The 19,300-nt window shown below is 37.0% G+C and overlaps 1 protein-coding gene across 4 annotated transcripts in view; it reads right to left on the bottom strand.

Moving 5' to 3' along the window:
• The window catches only part of GPATCH8 (G-patch domain containing 8), an 89,030-nt gene extending 70,025 nt beyond the window's left edge, over positions 1-19,005 (bottom strand). For 2 of the 4 annotated variants that reach the window (XM_065908491.1, XM_065908489.1), the window contains exon 1: positions 18,813-18,857. Coding sequence is in view for 1 of the 4 variants with exons in the window: in XM_065908488.1 (XP_065764560.1) it covers positions 18,813-18,857 (45 nt within the window). In the remaining 3 variants the exon portion in view is untranslated. Of the gene's footprint in view, positions 1-18,812 lie in introns of all 4 variants that reach the window. The other 2 variants (XM_065908488.1, XM_065908493.1) reach the window with 2 other exon arrangements.
• Between the last annotated feature and the right edge of the window lie 295 nt (positions 19,006-19,300).

The following is a 19,300-nucleotide window of genomic DNA, read 5'->3' as shown; positions in this document are numbered from 1 at the left end:
GAAAAAGTTCTGGAACTAGACAGTGGTAATAATGGTTGTATAACACTGGTAATGTATTTAACGCCACTGGACTATGCACTTTAATTAAAATGAAAAATGTTATGTTATTTTTTTTTTACCAGGTTAAAGATAATAAAACTGTATGGCAGAGTCTATCCAAAAGAAGAAAGGAGTAATAGGATAGGAGTGGGGTTTCCAAAGATAAAAGCTAATCTTAAAAATGGAACAGGATTTAAGAGCAATGGGGCTCAGATGGTAAAAGGATCCGCCTGCGATGCAGGAGACCTGCTTTTAACTCCTGGGTTGGAAAGATCCTCTGGAGAAGGGAATGGCAACCCACTCCACTATTCTTGACTGGAGAATCCCATGGACGAAGGAGCCTGGCAGGCTACATACAGTCCATGGGGTCACAAAGAGTCGGACACGACTAAGCAATTAACACTACCAATCTCCCTTCCCAGAATGATGAAAAAACAACCATCAACAAATAATGTAAAAAAACAGCCATTAATCTTCAAAGTCTGTCTTAATCTCCAATATTTCGTCCAATGATCTCTTTAAAGTAACACCTGCCTCTTGGCATTGAACTTCTACTCTAGCATTTAAAAGTTTAATAGTTGGGGTTTCCTTGGTGGTTCACTGGTAAGGAATCCACCTGCCAATGCAGAAGACATGGGTCTGATCCCTGATCTGGGAAGACCTGACATGCTGCAGAGCAAGTAAGCCTAGGAACCACAACTACTGAGCCCAAGCACCACAACTACTAAAGCCCACACACAGCAACTAGAGAAAACTGCGCACGAACAAAGACTCAGCACAGGCATAAATAAATAAATAAATAAATTTATTTTTTAAGTTTAACAGTTACTTAAAAGTTGTTAACTGCAAAGTACATCTAAATTCCTAAATAAAAAATAGTCGGATAAACTAGATTAACCCAAATCTCACAGTATAGGACACCAAAGTGAAAGTGACAGTCGCTCAGTTGTGTTCCAACTCTTTGCGACCCCATGGACTATAAAGTCCATGCAATTCTCCAGGCCAGAATACTGGAGTGGGTAGCTTTTCCCTCCTCCAGGGGATCTTCCCAACCCAGGGATCGAACACAGGTCTCCCACATTGCAAGCGGATTCTTTACCAGCTGAGCCACAAGGGAAGCCCATAGGACACCAATGTCCGGCCAAATTTCATAATACTCTTTTACTCTGTCAGTCAGTCAGTTCAGTCACTCAGATGTGTCCGACTCTTTGTGACCCCATAGACTGCAGCATGCCAGGCCTCCCTGTCCATCACAAACTCCCGGAGTTTACTCAAACTCATGTTCATTGAGTCGGTCCTTTTACTCTATAGCTTGATATAACTTAATTATAAAAGAATAATTTCAAAAAAAGAAGAGGAAAAAAAAGAATAATTTCAATAGTTGGCTACTATTTTTTAAAGCAGCTAAACCTTTAACTTAGGACAACCGATTAATTGATCTTCAACAAAGGGTCAAAAACAACTAGAGAAATAAGTATTTTCAATATATGGTGCTAGAACTAGGTACTCATGCAAAAAAGTCTCAAACCACACTGTACACCATAATAAAAATATAACTCAAAAAATGTATCACAGACCTAAAATTAGACGTTGGGCGAAACAAGGATTTAAGATACAACCCCAAAAGCACAACTTACAAAAGAAAAAATTGAAAAATTGAATTGAGAGAAAAAATTCACAAATCTCAAAAGATTTGTATCCAAAATATATAAAGTCACAAAACACAATATTAAGAAAACCTAGTTCTAAAGTAGGCAAAAGTTTGTTGGTAAGAATGTAAAATTGTACAGCCACTTAAGAAAATAGTTTGGCAGTTTCTTATAAACTTATACACACACTTATCCAAATAACCCATCAATACTGTCACTAGGTATTCACATAAGTAAAACGAAAAACTTATGTTCAAACAAAATCTGCCTGTGAATGTTTGGAAATTACTCAAATGTCCCTCAACTGGGAAAGGAGTTTAAAAACTATAGTACACCCACACATGGACAAATATTCAGCAATAAAAGGAATAAACTACTCATATAAGCAACATATGTATGAATTTCAAACACATTATGCTAAGTGAAAGAAGTCATGCTGAAGAAGTTACCTGATCCTATTTATATAGCATTCTGAAAAAAGCAAAACTAGAGAAAAACACCAACTAGTGGTTTTTTCAGCCCCCTAAAAACTGGTTGATTCTAGAAGTTAACTCAGAAACCTAACTGCTTAAGAGACAAGAGATGAGACAAAGGCCATTTTTAACTGCACATGCTTTTTTCTTTTGAATTTTATACTTAACTACCCAATACTCAAATATCCTAATAGAAATAACAATCACTTTGTGTTTTATCTCTGAATATTTAAAATGAAAGCTATATGTATTTTTGAATCAATATCACTTTAAAATAAATTTTAAAATATTTCCCCAGAAATTTTAAATGGTGTTGATTCAAAAATACACAGTTACGTATTATGCTGTGTTACTTTGGGAGTTTTTTTCCCAGAAGTAAAAGGTAATGGGGGGAACACTGAGAGAAGAATATCACATTTTCCACAGCTATTACAAATTTAAAATGCAGATGATACTGTAGCATTTCTCTTTTGTTTTAAAAAGTGAGACAGATGTCCAACAGGGGAAGAGTTTAATTCTATTTTATTAATGCAATTAGGGAGTCATTTAAAAGTTTTAAAACTATGTAGAAGTATATTAACTTGAAGTTAAATGGAAAGGAAGAACTCACAAAGATTGTGTGAGACTATGTGGACAAAAATTAAACAAGCAATGTTATGTAAATGTGACAGGAGCTGGTAAATATTTCTGGAAAAAAAAAACTAACCAACATCTGCTGCTGCTGCTGCTAAGTTGCTTCAGTCGTGTCTGACTCTGTGCAACCCCATAGACGGCAGTCCACCAGGCTCCCCCGTCCCTGGGATTCTCCAGGCAAGAATACTGGAGTGGGTTGCCATTTCCTTCTCCAATGCATGAAAGTGAAAAGTGAAAGTGAAGTCGCTCAGCCGTGTCCAACTCTTAGCAACCCCATGGACTGCAGCCCACCAGGCTCCTCTGTCCATGAGATTTTCCAGGCAAGGGAACTGGAGTAGGTTGCCATTGCCTTCTCACAACCAACATCTAAAGTTTTTAGTTTTTTTTTTTTTTAAATATCTGCTGACTTTAGTGATAGCACTTGAATTTAAACAGCCTGAAAAGAAATATCCTACAAATTATCATAACTAACTTAGAGAATTGAGAGAGATCACTTCTCAACATTCTGAGTATCTGATTTGCCATAATAAACCAAACAATTAGCGTCCTGTTTTTATCACTATCTTGCTATTTGGCCTCATACAAATGTTATAGTTTTCATCCATTCTGTACTAATTTACAAAATGAACTAGACACTCATGTCATTTCTTGGCGTAAAATTCTATGAATTTGCAGATCTAAAGTGAATTAAACGTATCCTACAGGGGGGAAAAAACTGACATTTAAAATTTGCCACTACAAAAACCTAATTACTATCAAAACTAAAATGTTAACCACAAAGCTAATAATCCCTAGTGGTGAAGCATAAAACATTTTTCATCTACACCAAAATAAATATGACATGAAAATCTAGTAAAAGCAAGCAATAAATAAACTAAGTGACCCTGGGTTTGGTGCTGACTTTTCAGACACAATACCAAAAGGCATGGGACTTCCCAGGTGGCACTAGTGGTAAGGAACCCACCTGCCAATGCAGGAGACGTGGGTTTGATCCCTGGGTCGGAAAGATTCCCTAGAGGAGGAAACGGCAACCCATTCCAATATTCTTGCCTGGAGAATCAATCCTATAGACAGGAGCCTGGCACGCTATGGTCCACAGGGTCACAGTCGGACATGGCTGAAGTGACTTAGCACAGCACAGTACACAAAAGGCACAATGCATAAAAAAAAAAATTGCTAAGAACTTTATTAAAATGTAAAACTTCTGCTCTGTGAAAGTCACTGTCAAGAGAATAAGAGGATAAGCCACAAATCAGGAGAAAATATTGCAAAGAACCACACTGGACAAACAGCTGTTATCTAAAATATACAAAGAACTCAAACAATAAGAAAACAAACAACTCAATTTAAAAATGGGCAAAAGATCTAAACTTACACCTCACCAAAGAAAATATACACGTAACACATACTATATGAAAAGATGCTCAACAACTTATTTCATTAGAGAACTGCAAGTTAAAATGAAATGCCACTACATATGAGAATAGCTAACATCCAAGATACTGACATCATCAAATGCGAGCAAGGATGTGGGAGCAACAGGAATTCTCACTCACTGCTGGTGGGAAAGCAAAATACTGCTTCTGAAGACAGTTCGGCAGTTTCTTGCAATACTAAACATACTCTTACCATACCATCCAGCAATTGAATTCCTTGGTATTTATCTAAATGAGTTTAAAATTTACATCAAACAAAATCTTGTACATGACAGTTACAGTAGTTTTATTCACAACTGTTGGTTGGAAACAACCAAGATATTGAAGAGATGAACAGATTAACGACCATGATACATCTATGCAACAGAATATTATTCAGCACTAAAAAGATGAGCTTGCAAGTCACAGAAAGACACAGAGGAGTCCTGAAAACATATTACTAAGTGAAAGATGTCAATCTGAAAAGATAACATATTTTTGACTCCAAGTAAGCAACACTCTGGAAGAAGCAATACAATGGAAACAGTTAGAAGTACATACACATACAGTGTGTGACTGTCAGGAGCTTAAAGTAAAAAAAGGGATAGAGAGATGGAACATAGATTTTTAGGACAGTGAAACTATTCTATATGATACTGTAATGGTGGATACATGTCATTATACTACATTTGTCAAAACTACTGAACTACACCAAGAGGGAACCCTAAGATATACTAGGACCTGGGGTGATAATTAGGTGTCAATGCTGGTTCACCTCTTGTAACAAATGTACCACTCTGATGGGAATTGTTGATTACAGTTGATGTGAAGGAGAGAATGGATATATGGAAACTGAATGTTGACTTCAATTTAAAATTGACCTAAAAAAGAAAACCTATGTATTTTTTAAAAAGTAAACAACAAAAAAGTTAATAATCTGAGTGAACCCATAGTCAAAATTTCCAAGGCATTTCTTCAAAATAATGTGTTTCATTTTAAAACTTGACTACAAAATTGTAAAACTGATAACAACGATTATCTCTAAGAAATGAAATAAAGTTAGCACTTTCACTTTTTCCTTTGTTGCAATGTACCCTGAACTTTTAACAATATCCACTTTTACATTTGTACTACTTGTTTGTTGTATTGGGGGTTTTTTCCTGCTTTTTGCTTTTTAGTTGCTTTAACTTTACATTTTTCTATGCAAACGGGTGAAACTATACTGTTGACAGAAACCTAGATTGGGAACCAAGGCAATGTCCAATTAGAAGCTGGTAACATCTGACACATGGAAATTACAAAAGGTTCACAGCAAATGGATCAGTAAAGGCTTATCAGGAAAATGCAAGGGGAAAGAACCACAGTATTAATCTCATGGGAAATGGCAGGAGTCAAGGCATAAGGCAAAATTCACCATGATGGTCATGGTGATTAGAGAGACATTCATTAATGCAGAAATAAATGTGCCATACTAATGTTAAGATGTTCATAAGGGGGGAAACAAGCACAGAGTATATGAGAGGTGTGATGTATAAAAAAAAACTCTGTACTACCTTAGCAAACTTTCTGTAAATGTAAAACTGTTCTAAAATAAAAGGTCTATTTTTAAAAGTTTTGGGAAGGATCAATACCATTCCACACACAGAGACATGTACAGCTTTCTTCAGCTTTATAAAATCCTTTAGAAACCTTACCCTAATAAGCTCTTGATATAATCAATACAGGATTTGGGCACCAGTTGAATTTAGGGGATTTTTTTTTTTTATCATCTCTATTTTACAAACAAGAGAACTGATACAGAAACTGATACAGAGATTGTCACAAATTCACAAAGGCTTCTGATTCTTAGTTCCATATTCCTGCCACTGTATTCTACTACACAAAACCCAAAGATTAAAAAAATAACCTTGCCTCCACAATTCTGAAATGATATTCTCTATAGAAAGCAGAAACAGCCAAAACTTAGTATCAATATGTAAAACAGATAACTAATAACCTGCTGTATAGATGGATGGATATACAGCATAGGGAACTCTATTCAATACTTTGTAACGGCCTATATGGAAAAAGAATCTTTAAAAAAAAAAACAGTGGAAAAAAAAAAAAAAAAATATATATATATATATATATATATATAAAACTGGTTCCCTTTGCTGTACATTTGAAACCAACTACACTGTAAGTCAACTATACTCCAATAAATTTTTTAAAATTTAGTTATCATAAAAGACATGGAAAGACTGAGGATGTATTACAGATGAGAGAAGGCAACCAAGAAGCAGCTAAATGTAAACAGTGTGGAGACTTGGATGGGATCCCGGAACAGAAAAAGGACATCAGTGGAAAAACTGGTAAAATTCAAATAAGGTCTATGGTTCAGTTAATATTATCTTACCAATGATAATTTCCTAGTCTTGATAATTATGTTATGGTTATTATACAAATATTATAGCAGAAGGACGTGAGTGTGTAGTATACCAAAACCCTCTACACTATTTTGTGGACTATTCTATAAGTCTAAAATTAGTTACAAGTAAAAACAAAAAACAAAAACCTTTTAGTTATCATTATTATTGAAAGCATATTATGAGAAAAAAATCAAAGAGCTAAAAAAATGTACCTTTGGAAAGGTAGAATGGAGACTGCTTGTATATATTAACTGTGAAAGAATCCACGTATAATTAGATTAAACAGTGGTTATCTTTGAGAAGAAGTGGTTTAACTTTTCATTCTGAATCCTTCTGTCCCTTCTGAGTGTTGTACTAGAAAAGCAAAATGAAGAAGGGTGGAATATAAAAAGTGATTTCAAACTCCCAGGGCACAAACTATAGCAGCAGTAGCGGTGATGATGATGAAAATATTTCTGTTGTTGTTGTTGTTGTTGTTAATGAAAATATTTCTTGCCGTTCTCCCCCACAAAAATTTTTTTCAAGTCATTCTGATGAATTTAGTAAGATTTTTCTTTCCAAAAATAATCAGCAAAGCATCTGATTATCTGATGGCCTCAACAGAGATTTGAAGAGAAGTCATTTTTTCTGCTTTACCCTGCTTTCAAAACCACATTTAGACTCTGAAATCCCATGAGACCTAGGATGACTGTATCACACGAGCCAGGGCACACTGAGAGAAGAGGGTGTGCCAATCACAATCACCCCTAGACAAGAGGCATGAACTGAACACACAGTCATCCCGGTGAACATCCACAGATCCTGTGAATAATAAGGCATTCTTAAAAATCTGATTTCAATGATCACTGCTTTGAACAGTTATTCCATTGCCCAAATCAATTCTTCCTTTCTAAATATTATCTGACTTTAGAGTGAAATATAGCTTTTCATTTATGCTGATCAGAAATATAAGTTCAAAAAAATGAGACACACACACAATGTGTCAAAGACTTTAAAATGCACACCCACGTATACATACAGCCAGCTGACTTTCTTTTAACTAACTGCCTCTTCTCTCAAAAAAGGATCAACTTGGGGTAGGTCTTAACTACAAATGAATAGAACCTGACTGACCTGCATATTACTGAAGTACACAGTAGCTCTAGTTCCTTACAGGTCAAGGATTCTGCTTCCAAGCACAGAACAAAGGTGGAAATTTTCTATTACAAATTTAGCTGTAGTGATCATTTCAATATAAATAGAGACAAAGGTTACTCTAAATTTATCCATATAAATGAATCTTGTTATTTGCTAACCAGTGCTAATTTTGGAATCTACATGATCCCACAGCTTTTCCAGTAATTAACTACATGGTAATTAATACGGAAAATGAGAAATAAAGAAAAGCGTGGGACCATTCTTTAAGGATCACAACCAACAACCCATAATTTCAAATAGCAAAACAAAATATTTAAGACCCTGAAGAGGTGAGCTTCTTCCATCTTCCTATAGTTATTAAAATTTCATACCATTTCTAAAAAAAAATTTTTTTTGATGAAAAAATATTACTCATAGTAAAAATCGGCAGATCCAAAGTTCCCAACTTGAATTAAATCCATTATTAACAGGAGGATTATACAGGCTGAAAATTTAAATCCTGTCTGGCTTTCCTATCTAAACTAGGTATGAGCCAAGTTTAAAGTTTTATCTTTGTCAGCTTTATTGTACCACTCATGCAAACCCATCTTAGCACCTGGCTCTGGCTATTAAGCTGCCTATTGTAGATGTTCCTGTCTCTGCTCCAAATCTCTGCAATCAAAATTTATCTTTTCTACTGTATTTACCATTACCCCCTTAGAGAATGTCTAAAGTCACAAAGTGGACACATTAATCATAGCCCTACGTCACAACTCAAATAATATACTTGTCTATAATATGGACTTTCTAAATTCAAAACATATAATGACGCTGATTTCACCTGCCATGGATTAAAAATGGTTTTGTTTAGCATACAGAGCCATACAGAATAGCTTCATTATTTCGCCTATGAACAAAAGCCATCCTCCTCTGACAACAAATAATGAGAATTCATCTCTGTCTCCCTCTCCCTTACCCCCGCCAAATAAACTAATTCTAGTATGGTCTCAAATCAGAAAGAAAACATCTCAGGATGAAAAACATACCCAAAAAGTAATGGACATTCAGGGAATCCCTTAGTGGTCCAGTGGTCAGGACCCTGGCTTTCACTGTTGAGGGCCCAGGTTCAATTACTGGTCGAGGAACTAAGATCCCACAAGCTACATGGAAATGAGCATCCTGAGGGATTACTGATGTCATTTTATTAGTATAATAAAATTATATTTAAATTTAGAAATACCACTGTGTCAATTCCTCAAAAACCCAAATTCTTCACTATTGTTTTCATCATCATACAGTCTGATTTCCAATGACCTTCATTCAGTACATTACTATAGAGCCAAAGATCTCTGAAGTCAGAGACACCAGAAACCAAATCATTACTGTCTGCTAGCTGTGTGTGTGTGTGTGCGTGCGTGTGTGTGTCTCTGTGTGTGTTTGTGTGTCTGTGTGTGTGTGTGCGCGCGCACGTGTGTGCGTGTGTGTCTCTGTGTGTGTGTGTCTGTGTGTGTGTCTCTGTGTGTGTGTGCGTGTGTGCTTAGTCACTCAGTTGTGCCCAATTATGTGACCCTGTGCTGTAGCCCACCAGGCTCCTCTACTCATGGACTTTTTAAGGCAAGAATACTGGAGAGGGTTGCCATTTTCCTCCTCCAGGGGATCTTCCCAACCCAGGTATTGAACTTGTCTCTTCTGCCTCCTGCATTGCAGGCAGATTCTTCACCTGCTGAGTCATCTATAACCTTAGACAGATTACCAAACCACTCCCTGGGCTTAGGCCTGTTTCACCAGCTATCAAATCCAGATGATGACACTACAGTATTACTGCACAGGTTTTAAGATTTAAAGAGTTTTTAAAAAAAGGTAATAAATTATTATTTCAAGACATTGTTGAGGCCAGTCAGTAACCCAGAAAAATAGATCCACTTACTAAATTTAATTCTATGTAATTTGGTAGGAGAGATAATTGGCTAAGCAGTCTCAATAAGTATCTAAGAACTTGAAAACACATTACACTGAGTCAAGGGTATGAGCTTATCACACCCTCGTCTAAAAATACATGTACATCTGTTTGACATATCAAATTTTGTGGATAATTGGACTAGACCAAGAAAGGACTGGTTTCCAAAATCTCACTACACTGAAAAATTAGTAACTTTTAAAAACCCCACAGGAGAAATCGACCTTTTTCAGAAATGCAGGCAAAATCAGGAAACAATTTCTGAGGCATTCAAGATATGGAGACAGTAGTTAAGAAGTCCTGTGGGATCCACATAAATGCTTATTATTTATACAATATGTCACACAGAAGAAAACTGACAACTAAGATCGCTACAATATATACAATATAAAATAAAGTGAGATTACAACTCTCCATAAGACAACCTCCATTCCTGAAATATCCTTCAGTTGGCTTTATAGGATATCACAGAACTAACAGTTCAACCTAGATAATCCACAGCACAGCAGGAAGTTGATCCCCCAAGTTGGACATAATCCTCAAACTCTACAAAGTCTTTCCTTCCTACATACGTGCCTCTACTTAACCATTCAAGTATCTGAGCAACTTGTAGATGCCAGACCCTGAACCAATTCTAGAAAAATGAATAAAACAAGAAAGAATCTGCATCCAAGGAGTTCTACATTCAGGGAGATGAGATAAATTATAAGTATTATAATAAAATAATAAGTATCACAAAGTATACAGTAGGAGAGAGAAAAACAACACAGTGGTTAAAGGCTGAGACTGGTCCAAACTACTTGAAAGCTATCTCTTTGACTCACTAGCTGTGCGAAGTGGGTAAGTTTTTCATTTGTAAAATGGGGATAAAAATAGAACCTACCTAACTGGGATGAGATAATAAGCATAACAGTGCCCAACAGAGAGCACTCTGTACTGTTAGCTGCTACTATTACTAATAAAAGTGCTGTTACTGAAATATGACCAAAGAAAATAAGCAACGAACTGCCTAGGTAAGACGTCAGAGACACAACAAATTGAGTCTTGAAGAATGAGTGTAAGAATTCCGGACAAGTAGGAGCATACGCAAAAACAAAAACAACAAAAAAGCCTAGCAGGTCCAGATAAAAACAGAAACTACACGATGGCAAGACAATGACAGGGCAAGAAAAGAAATACATCTGTTATAAGGGCACCAGATGCTTAACAGTCTCAAAAGCCAAGTTAGTGCATTTGGATTTTATTCTTGAAACAATCAGGAACTACAGAAAAAGTCATATTTTAGGAGAGAACAAGGTTCAAATCTGAGTTTACTGTGTGGCCTCAATTCCTGTTTTCTTTTCTGTAAAGTGAAGGATACTACCACCTCGCTAGGATGGTACTTAGATAAATATCTCCAAAACACCCTGGCACAAGGCCTGTCATTTAATGCTATTCAACAAACAGGAGCTGAGAGCTTCATCACTAGATCCCACAGCAGTCAGCTTCTGATGCTATAATGGTCGGGGATACGTTTTGACACCTTATTTTGACAGTATCCAGCAGAAGTATCACTCTTCTCTGCCATCTACTCTTCTACTGGAATAAATGAAAAAAGAGACTAATTTTTTAAAAACCTTTTCTTATCCTTTCTTATATTTTATGATGCTGTGCCAACAAACAGGAACTCAATAAATGACTGGGAAATGGAATGGAATTTCTTGCAAAAAGGCAGGCAAGAAGTTATAAATGACCAATTAAGCTTATAAAGGTGAGATACTCCTGGGGGGGAAAAATTAACGATAAGCATACCAACTATTTCCTACCAGTTACTTAACTGGTAGAAAATGCTGCTAAGTATTAAAGAGTAACAATGCTTTGCATAATGTAGACGATACCAACACTCATCACCTCAAAGAGGCCAACCTATAAGTGACAGCAGAAAGAATGCTACAAAAGAAATTAGAAGATTAAAGTTCAAAACTCAGGTCTGTACTAGACAAATACTAAATTTAGTCTCAGTTTCCTCATCTATAAAAGACTTACTACCTACTCTATTTACCTTGCTGAATTACTGGGAGAATTAGACAAGATTGTATACAAGGGGAGTTATTAAGTTATTAAACTGTCATGACAATATTCTAATACACAATATTACCATTCTAATATCGAGGTTACATGATTTTACAACATCCTGGTGCCTCAGTTTCCTAACTTCCTTTCCTAAAATGATCCTGACCACCATTCTACTGTAGCCATTTCACTCTCATGTTCATGATTTCAACTCCTCCATTATCTCTATTTCAAACACTGTGCTCTCTAGCCACAACCTTCTGTCTTTCCAACTCAATTCCTCTAGAACCTCCACTCCAAGAATCCTTCAGGCTCATCAGAACCTACAACCCATTGATCCAACTTTCTCTACCCTTCACCCTCAAAGGCCTCACTTGTCTCTCTGCCAAGCTTAAAATCACATAGCCCACTATTATACTCATTCCCTTGTATACACCCTCTACTCTACTCCCTTGCCCCCATTCACATTAATTCTGGTTAATGGAGACCGGTCAACACAGCTTTAACTGTATGTGTAGCATATCTAACACAACTGTATCTACGTTAGTCTTCCTACGTCTATTCCCCTGCTTAACACCTTAAATAGCTAGTACATGCCTGCTCACAACATTAAAATAAAACTTTTGTAGCCCTAGTTTTTCCTTTTCCTGTTCCCAATGGTTTATTCATTGTCCTAAAAAAAAAAACAAACCCACAACCAATTCTGCTAGTTTCACCTCTACACTTTTACCCTGGCTATTTTCTTCAGCTGAATGCCTCCCAATCTTTTCCTTTGCAAGGATGCAAACCCATCTTTCAAGACCCAGTTTAAATGTTTATTAAAGGCACACTTATTCATCCCACTTTAAGGGTTTTCTTTCTCCCTTAGGGTTTTGCATTTATTTACTGTAATACTATTTACCTGATAATCATGTTAGTCTTGTGTATAATACATACTGTTTTTACTTCTGGTATCTCTCCAGCTTTAACAATAGCTCCCTGAAAAACACCACTTCTTAATCAACTCCCCCAGAGACATAATCATACATGCTATTCTTAAAACAAACACTTCAAATACTGTTTTAACAACTTTTCAAAAAATTAACATTCTAAAAAATATTTCTGAAGTAAATATACCTTTTTGTATCTCTTGTGCAGATGAATCCCTAAAGTAGTATTAATTAGATTTTCAACTACTTTTGTCCCTTTTATACTCTATAATTTTACTCATAGCAACAAGATAAATTATTGACACTACAGCATATAATCCACAAGCATCAGCTTTAGCTTCTTCTATAGTCAAGACCTAAAGTATCAAAATAATTTGATTTTATCAGTACTGCCTATAAAAAGGGTGAAAAATTAAGCCTCTCTCTCTCATCAACTCTGGAAAAATAATAATGAACCATGAGATAGGAATACTGACTTTTCCAACAATCATTATTTAAAATGTCAGATACAAAACATGATCAATGACTTTTCTCTAGAACAACTTTAAACCTGGAGAGCTATTTTGTATTCCAGTTCTAATAAACAGAGACATAAATTGAAATCCCCCCTTGAAATCAACATAACTGCTTTAGCAAGGATCACAAAAATAATTGGAAACTCATGAGGCAAGAGTAAACGTAATATTACAAAGGTAACTTTCTGGTCACTTGAGTGACATAAAATACAAGATTTACCTTACTCTAACATTGTTGGTAAAAAGAATTAAGGCAAATAACAGGAAACTCTGTTTGGGGCCCGAATTTTAATTTCTTACTCACTATAGCACTTACTAAAACATTACGTGCTATTAACTTGTGTACAATGCCAAAGTAATTTTAGTTATACTTTTTTCCCGTACATTCCTAAATTAGATATAAAATACTAACTGTATGTTCAATCTCAAAGAAATCATTTTGTATAGGCATAACAATACAGTATATTCAGCTTTGGCATATTTAATTTTTGCGCTGATTAATACAATATGTATTAAGCACATTTGGTTAGACTTCCACAGTTAAATGGACAATTCACTTTTTATAACTGGAAAATCATTACAACATCTTCTGGTATTCACTGCAATAGCAAATCAATGCCTTCTTTCAGTATTTGTGGTGGTCATTTGTACTGCCTTTGGTAACTGCCATGAGTCAGCTTTCACTCAGCACTAAATGGCAATGCTAATATGAAAAGAGAATGCCAGACATACAAGGATCAAGCAGTTTCAGGGAAGGAATTTTAACAGAATCCAAGAACTGGATGTCTACCCCAAGCTGGAATTCATTTTCATTAATAAAATATTAAAACTTCTGAAGTCACAAGAGCAAAGATGAAACCTCTACATGGGGGGGTTCAAGATTTCATGAACTTTTGCTTTTTTTTCCAAAAATGGTAATCTTGACCACATCAAGAAAACAAACTGTCCTTTATTCATTTTATCATGTTATCCAAATAGATTTAATTGATATGTAAATTATCCCAGCGATGAAGCAGCACAATCGAGGTAACCAGTTATATATGCTTTTAAAATTGTTTTAAGTCACAAATGTTAGTTCTGGTTATTTGACTTATAAATAGACTTGAGAAAATGTGATAAAAAAATCTCTAGCAGTACTTTAATGAGAATTTTGTGACACATACAGAATAAAAGGAAGGACTACACCAGGAATACTTATTTTTCCATAATTTTATTGGCACTCAGCCTAATGATATATTTATCTAGGTCTCTTTCTTCTTGGTCTTCCATACCTACTTTAAAAGGAAATAAGTAAGGCTGCCATCAAATGAAGTTCTGTGATCACAGTTCTCGCCAATCCCATCCTCCCTTCGAGGCAGGTTATAATAAATGTCTTTCTCTTATTAAGAAGAGAAATAACATTAAGAAATGTTATTTCTTAATATGTCTCATGTTTTTAAATGCCTTTTGCCTTAAATATATACCCTGTACCCTTCAAATCACAAGCAGGGAGACTTCCTTTATGTTGACTTTACTTTGGTCACTCTTAATCCCTTGAGAATATACTAACCAGTAATTGTGCATTTGCTAATAACCATACCAATTCATCGTGAGTACACTGAAGTTTGTACAGCCTTGATTCCTGTCCTTTCCACCTATCACCATGTGTATGGGAATCGAAACAGTAATGATTTTGTGTAAGTTTCAATATCCTAAGCAAAGCTGACAATGATTTTCACAGCTAGAGATATCTTTCAGATGATAGGAAACAGAGGTTAGAACATTTGCCCATGTGTGATCTCTGGCATGTCTGCATTAGAATGCCAACTGTATTACACAGTCCCACATAAAAAATATACTAAGATACTTCTAAAAAAATATATTAATATACTTCTATGACCTAAATATTTTAAAACTGTAAACCTCCTGACAATGGTCTCAATTGAGAATTATCTGAAAGTCACATCCTGATGTCACATATGAAACAAAAAAAAACATACTACATAAAAGTAATACAGCTTATTGCTGTGTACCACTATGATTACTATATATGTTACAGAATGTTCTTGGGTAATTTTTACACTTTTATTATGACCGTTAAGATAGTTGTTTTTTTTATTACTTTATCACTCACTGATCTATTACTGTAGCTCCTTTTCATTAGCAATCTCAAGCAGAATGCATTCAGAACAAGAGGAAATGAGAAGCTACTCGAAATCACCAGTCCTCTGCAAGCACACAAGCTAAAGAACATTTCCTAACATTCAGCTGCATCATCATTAATAGCTGCGCAACCACTAAATGCTAAGCAGTGTGTATATATACCTCATCGCTGAACATCACAGTACAAAAAAATACTTTCTTTGGTGAACTTGGAATTCAAAGTGTTGAAAATATATCTGTATTTGCAAATTATACCATGCTATTTTCCACTACTTTCTGTAACATTTCAATCTGTGAACAAATATGCCTTAATCTGGTAAATGTAGGCAAAGTCATGTCTCATTCAGAAATTGAGGTCAGATTCTTAAAGAAGTAGTTAAAACTCTTAAAACATTTTAAAAATAAATACATCAGCCCAAACCACAAAGATTTCCAAAGATAAAACACCACTTAAAGAGGGTATTTTAAAATAATGTCAGAACTAAGAGTTAACAATATATTCTCTATGACAAAGGGTAACTTATCACTGTCAGAAGCCTCCCTAGAAGCCCTTGGGAGACCAACAAGAAACAGATCTGGACAATCTACAACAGAGTAGAAACTGTAATTTTATCACCTCTCTGAAAGCTCAGTTATTCTTTGTGACCTATAGGTTTATCCTCCATATTTGATGACTCAGTTACAGTTACATAAAATATACAATGGCCAGTAAAGTTATTGGTCATGAGTACAGGTTCAAAAGTCAAAAAGCAGGAGTCTAAATCCTGGTTCTGCCATTACCAGCTGCGGATACTTGGCCAAGTTATTTAACTATCTGTACCTGAGCTGCCTCATTTGAAAGTCTAAGAGTAACACTACACACCTCATAGAATTACTGGAAGATGAGGAGACAAGACATATAAAGTCCACAGAATAGTACCTGTTTATCATTAAAATGAAGTTGTCAAATGTTTTCAAACGTCCCTGATAATAATGATTACTCTTTATATTCATAAGTGCTTCAAGTAACATGCCAATTAGGCTCCTCTCTATATTATATAAAACACCTTTGAAACTTTTAAGTATTCACAAAATCTAATAGTGAAGCCTCCTCTGACTCCATGCTAAATTCAAGAGACAACACTTAAACTCCCCAAAATTTGCACCTAATGGTAAATTGGTAAAGAATGAAATAATACAACTCTAAATTCTCTTGCCAAATTAAAGGCAAAGAAAATGATAGTCATCTAGAACTTACCAGAGAAGGTGCACAGAAAAATTTCCACTGCTAGATCTGTTTAAAGAAACAGGATCTATGTACTGTATCTGGAAACCTACTTTGGATTTGTTTTCAAGAGCACTCAGTAGCTTCACCTCATTTATCACTTAAAGCCTTAAAAGGCCAAGTTAATTTTGAATAACCTGACCTTGAACAATGTTTCAGATATGCTATATGCAGGAGTTTCCTAGGGCGTTTTCTCTCCAATAACTTTAAATCAAATGACATAATTAATGAAAATTCAACTACATTTTCCCCTTTACTGATACGCCCAGAAAAAATAGTACTTGAACTTTTTAAAACGAGTGATTAAAAAAAAAAAATGTTAGCACAATAATTTACAGAAGTTCTAACATCCTGTAATTGTCTAATAGGTTTTTATTACTAATACCCTATTTACCCATAATGCTGGGATATTTACCTGGCTGACACAATACAGCAGAAATTGGCTGTACCAATATAGAAATATGTAAAACATATGTAATATCTTCAAAGGCCTACCAAGCAACCAAAAGCACATCATATACACAACTAAAGCGTGAGAAGAGAAAGTCATTTTACTTGAAAAAGGAGCTTTCCTCAATTTATTCAGGTGACTGCATTCATCTTCTGCTCTCCAGTTTTCAAATCTTTTAAGGTCCTGAAAATCCTGCCTGTTCAACACTGCTGAAATCCTGTGGTTAACATTTTCCCACAAAACTTATTTGTCCGTATTATCTATTTTCAATCTTAAGTGACTTTCAAATTCTCTCTGAAAAGCACTAGAAGATTTTAATTACCAACATGTTTCCTTAAAAACTACCAATAAGACCCCCACATTTTGCAGCCTAGTATTACTTTATGGTGCTCCCTAAAAAACAAACGAAAAAACTTCACCTTTCCCAAGTATCAAATAGCTAATAAGAACTACTTTAAACTTCCTAGGACCTGCATTCCATCCTTAAACACCTTGAGAGCCTGTATTGTGCTGCAGCTATTCAGCAGGCGCATGATCACAAGGCATTTCAGCAGCCTTAAGATCGTCTACTGTTGCAAAACTACTCTTCAGCGTTCTAGGTGCTAGATTGTTACATTGTTGCCTTCACTGCTTTATCTGTTTAGTTACCAAACCAAACATCCAGGGGAATTCAAACCCTTCAAACTGCCTTCCTAAATCTATCCAGAGTATTCCTATGTAACTTTGAGAAACAGCTGCAGCGGGATAATAACTTGAGTTCGGACGTTCATCCCTTGACCCACACTGCTGTTGCCAGGGTCTGCGGTAGTAATGCAGGGGTTTCTTTGAGACTAAGGACGTCCCTTACCCTAGACATAGCCCATCTCTACTAAATCCCTTTTAGTCGCTGAAATTTCTGCGGTAACAATGCTCAACAGGAAGGTACTCGAAACAGCCGAAAGACGTGTTGTTCTAATTTGGCCTTAATTTTTTCCTCAATCATGCTGGCCACGGCAAGGACATTTTTCCATAAAACGTTTCCAACTGAAGAAAGAAAAATCAAGTTGTTGGTAGCAGTCACCACCTGCTTGTAAAGTCCATTATCATGATGCTTTTTACAAATCTCTCAAGGTAGGATTTGGGGCTAAGCTTACATCGACCATCCTCCTGTAACTACTGTTTTCCAAGCCCATTTAACGACGTAATGACAACAGCAACATTTACGCTGAGGGAAATCTCAATGTTTGACTAACCATGGAGGCGTCTGATAACTGAAGCCCCCTTTTTCCGGGTGAGGAAATGGAAAAACAGACAATGAAAGCGATTTGTTACAGTGAGCCAAGAGGGAAAAGGACCCCATTTAGAGCCGTGCGAGCAAAATCCAGGGGTTTAGGAGCCCCGGTCTCAGCAACACTCGCCCCAAAACCTCCCACCCCCCCCACCCCCCCGCTTTCCCCTGGGAGCCAGCCCAGCGCCCGCACACGCTGGGCACACCCGAGGGCAGCACAGCCACCCCACCCAGCGGCCAGGCTGGGGCTCCCAAAGCCGCGGACCAAACAAGATGAGGCCGCAAACCTAGCGGCCTGAGTTAAAGACGTAAGATACAGAGTGAGAAAAGATGCGGCCTCGCCTCAAACCCGGAGGCCCCTAGAGGAATCGGAGGCGGGAGAAAAGGGAACAGGTTCGGAAGCCACAGCAGAGCCCCGAGAGAAAGAGAACTGGGAGTGGGGGATGAGGAGGTTCTGGTTCAGCCAGCGCCTTCCCCGGACCTCGGCGACGCCCGTGTTTACCTGAAAGTCTCGGTCCTCGTTGAAGCGGGAGAAGCGGTCCGCCATTTTGCCGCCTTCACTCCTCTCAGGACGACGCTCTCCGGTTCGCTCCTTCCCTCCCGCGACACCCGCCCCCTCGCTCTCCTTCTGTGTTCCCCGCCTCCTCCCACGCCCACCCGCACGCGCAGGCGAGGGAGGGAGGAAGCGAGAATGCGTATCCAGACCAGAGCCCCGACGGCGCAGGCGCCTTTCTGTCCTGGAGGCGGAACCTTCCCTCGCGTCTCGGCTTCGCGCGCGACCCAAAGCGACCCCGGCGCCGCGCGTGCGTACTCGCGCTAGAGGGCCGCAAGCGCTTCCGGAGAGAAAGGTTACCAGGGGGCGCTGAGCGCTTGGGTCCGGATGTTTATCTTCAGCTCGCTTCTGTTACTGGTTTATCTCTTTTTGTCTGCTTGTTTGCCTGAATACACAGAAGCCCACCCACTGCTTTCTTCACCAAATAACAGCATAAT

This window comes from Muntiacus reevesi, chromosome 18 (genome assembly GCF_963930625.1).
Source record: "Muntiacus reevesi chromosome 18, mMunRee1.1, whole genome shotgun sequence".
NCBI lineage: Eukaryota > Metazoa > Chordata > Mammalia > Artiodactyla > Cervidae > Muntiacus > Muntiacus reevesi.
This window is presented reverse-complemented; position numbering and strand designations above follow the sequence as displayed.